We start from the raw sequence: 2,834 nt of genomic DNA, 5'->3' as shown, positions 1-2,834 counted from the left end.
TTTTATATTTTTTGTGTCTAATTTGGTTACACAAAAATTGGAAAGTCCAAAATGTTCCTAAATATATCGAATATGAGTTAAATTAATAATTTTTATTACTAATTTCTAAAACACTTTAATTCCTGTTATCGACTATTTGATCCATATTAATGATTTTTAATCACTAGTTACATATGAAAAACTATATAGATCAAAGTGAATATTTACTCTAAAAATATGTATGTACATAATTCATATATTAACCATCATTTTATGTTTAAATAAAATTAATATCAATAAACCATGTATGATATAATAATCATACAAAAAGAAGATTATATTGAAAGTACATACATATTTAACTCTAAAAATATTGCATTGATAATATCAGCACTTACCATGCATATGATACATGTTTGTCATTGATCCAAAATTGCCTTAGCCACTTCTCGAATTTGTCTATATAAATATCATAATAACCAGAGTAAGATAAGCATGAGAAACAATATTTCATTACTTTCATTCTTGCTCTTGTCCTTTTTTCCCACCAATGCACCATGACTAGAAAAAGCTTAATCTCACATACATAGCCAGTGATGCAAAGTGGAAGGCAATATATAAGAAAAAGGAAAAATAGTCTGATCAAGAAGATGGATCAGATCACAACCCTTTGTGGGATTGAAGCTTGTGCTATAATATATAGCCCCAATGAGCTTCAGCCACAAGTTTGGCCACCCCATTTAGGGGTTCAAAGGGTGCTCAACAAGATCAAGAGAGTGCCTGAAACGGATCATGGCATGAAGATGTTAATTCAAGAGAGTTTGATCTTGAATCAAAGCATCATGAAGGCCCAAGAACAGCTGAAAAGTTTGAAGAATGAGAGTAGGAAGAAAAAGACGACCCTTCTCATGTATCAGTGCCTAAGTAGTGGGAACACTATTGTTAACAATGTTAACACGACTAATATGAATGATCTCTAATGGCTGATTTTTTTTATAGGCGAATGTTAATATATTAATATTTTGTTGTTGGTAATACTCGAACTCACAACCTCATTCACTTCATTCCTTAAATCTTTCACTCATTTTGTCATGGCTGATTGATCCAACCTTGAAAGACATTGAAAGAAATATCACTAGGGGCCAACATTATATTATTCTTAATAGTGTTTTAGGAGTTTATGCTATTTAGATTGTCTAATGTTTGGTTTTTGTGCTCTTTGTATTTGAATGTGTCTATGTTCATGTATGCTTAATTACATCGGCATTGTAGTTTTTAAAAGATATTTACTTTAAAATGTGAGTTATCAATGAAATAGAGTTTATTTGGTAAAATCGGATATACTCATATCATTAGTTAATTTGGTATTTTCTTCTATGATTCATATTTCAAATTCGGCTCATTGTTGTAGTAATTAGATGAGTTGAGTTTTTGAAATAAGAGTGTAAGAACTCAATTGAGATTCAATCTTTCTAAGCATCAAACAACTCTCAAGAGTCATTTTTCCTATTTTCTTCTTTAGGAAAAAAAACTTCATCATCTCATTAACAATGGCCGAGGGTTTAATGAATGTGCACTATCATTTCTGGTTCATTTTGAAAAAAGGTTGCAACTAATATCTTGTTTGTCATAAAGATTATAAAAAAACTTCAGTTTTTTGTCATTAAAAATGAACCAAACCATTTCAGTTTTGTTGTGGATTAGGTGATATCTGGATTTGAACAGGGGGGAAATATTTTCAGTCCCCTTCTTGTCTTAAATTATGACATAATAATGATAACTATCTTAATTTTGTAGTTGATTTATTAGAAATTTCTTATGTAAGAAGTGTAAATATTTTTTTCTTTAGTCAAGTTATACATTTATCACATTAGTAGTGAAGGGCTGATCCCTTCTAGAGTTGTGAGTTTCTTCTCAACAAGGCTACTAATTTGAATTTGTGTATATTTACACTGTTAAAATCTAACTAACATACATCCATTATTAAAATACAATAATAACTACTAGTATATCAGTGCATTTGCACGAGTGATACATTTTTTTTAAATTAACTTTCTAAAGCACAATTATTAATATATCTTTTAAAATTCAATACTATTTATTGTTCAACCTAACAAAGCTTAAACATAAACAATATCATGATGTGGGAGAACTTGATTTTATGATCTGGAAGACCAAAAATCATAAATGAGTTTAGAAATTGATGATTTAATATGTTAAATGTTTGACTCTCATTAGCATCACACATATCAATAGAATCTAAACTGTTGTATTCTTTTTCATCACCTATAGTTTTTACATATAGACATATATTAGTATGAATTAGAAAATATTTGCATCAACTTAATGGCTGATCGAATAGAATTATAAATATTTTTACCTGAAATTATACTCAAAACATATTCATTTATTTGATCAACAATTTCAATAGATGATACAAGTATTGCTCTTATTTAATTTGTAAAACCTCTTCATTTCATTCTTTTAGTGGTCTTGTAGATTTGGATAAGTACTTTGAACTATGGCGTCAATTATGTTATCAAAATTAGTAATTGTATATGTCATTAGGTAGGGAATGAAGTAGTATGATAATTGTAAAGAAAAAATAAATAATATAACTCTAACTAATATAATTGTTATTATATATTTTGTGTGACTGAGTATGTACAATTACCAATAGTTTGTTATAATATTTTTAACTTGTAGCATTATGGTGATTACATGTCAACAAAGTACATGTCTTCATCCATATAATTTTTACACAATATGTTCACTTGATCTACAAGCAACGATAGGTGACATATAAAATATTTTAAATTGTATATGTTATAATGTAATGTATAGCATATATATTG

At 28.0% G+C, this 2,834-nt stretch overlaps 1 protein-coding gene across 1 annotated transcript; it reads left to right on the top strand.

Moving 5' to 3' along the window:
- LOC109329408 (agamous-like MADS-box protein AGL80) lies at window positions 630-959 on the top strand. Its single transcript, XM_019563072.1, has one exon. It carries the CDS (start codon window positions 630-632, stop codon window positions 957-959), a length of 330 nt encoding a protein of 109 aa, XP_019418617.1.

Source organism: Lupinus angustifolius, chromosome LG16, assembly GCF_001865875.1.
Source record: "Lupinus angustifolius cultivar Tanjil chromosome LG16, LupAngTanjil_v1.0, whole genome shotgun sequence".
NCBI lineage: Eukaryota > Viridiplantae > Streptophyta > Magnoliopsida > Fabales > Fabaceae > Lupinus > Lupinus angustifolius.
This window is presented reverse-complemented; position numbering and strand designations above follow the sequence as displayed.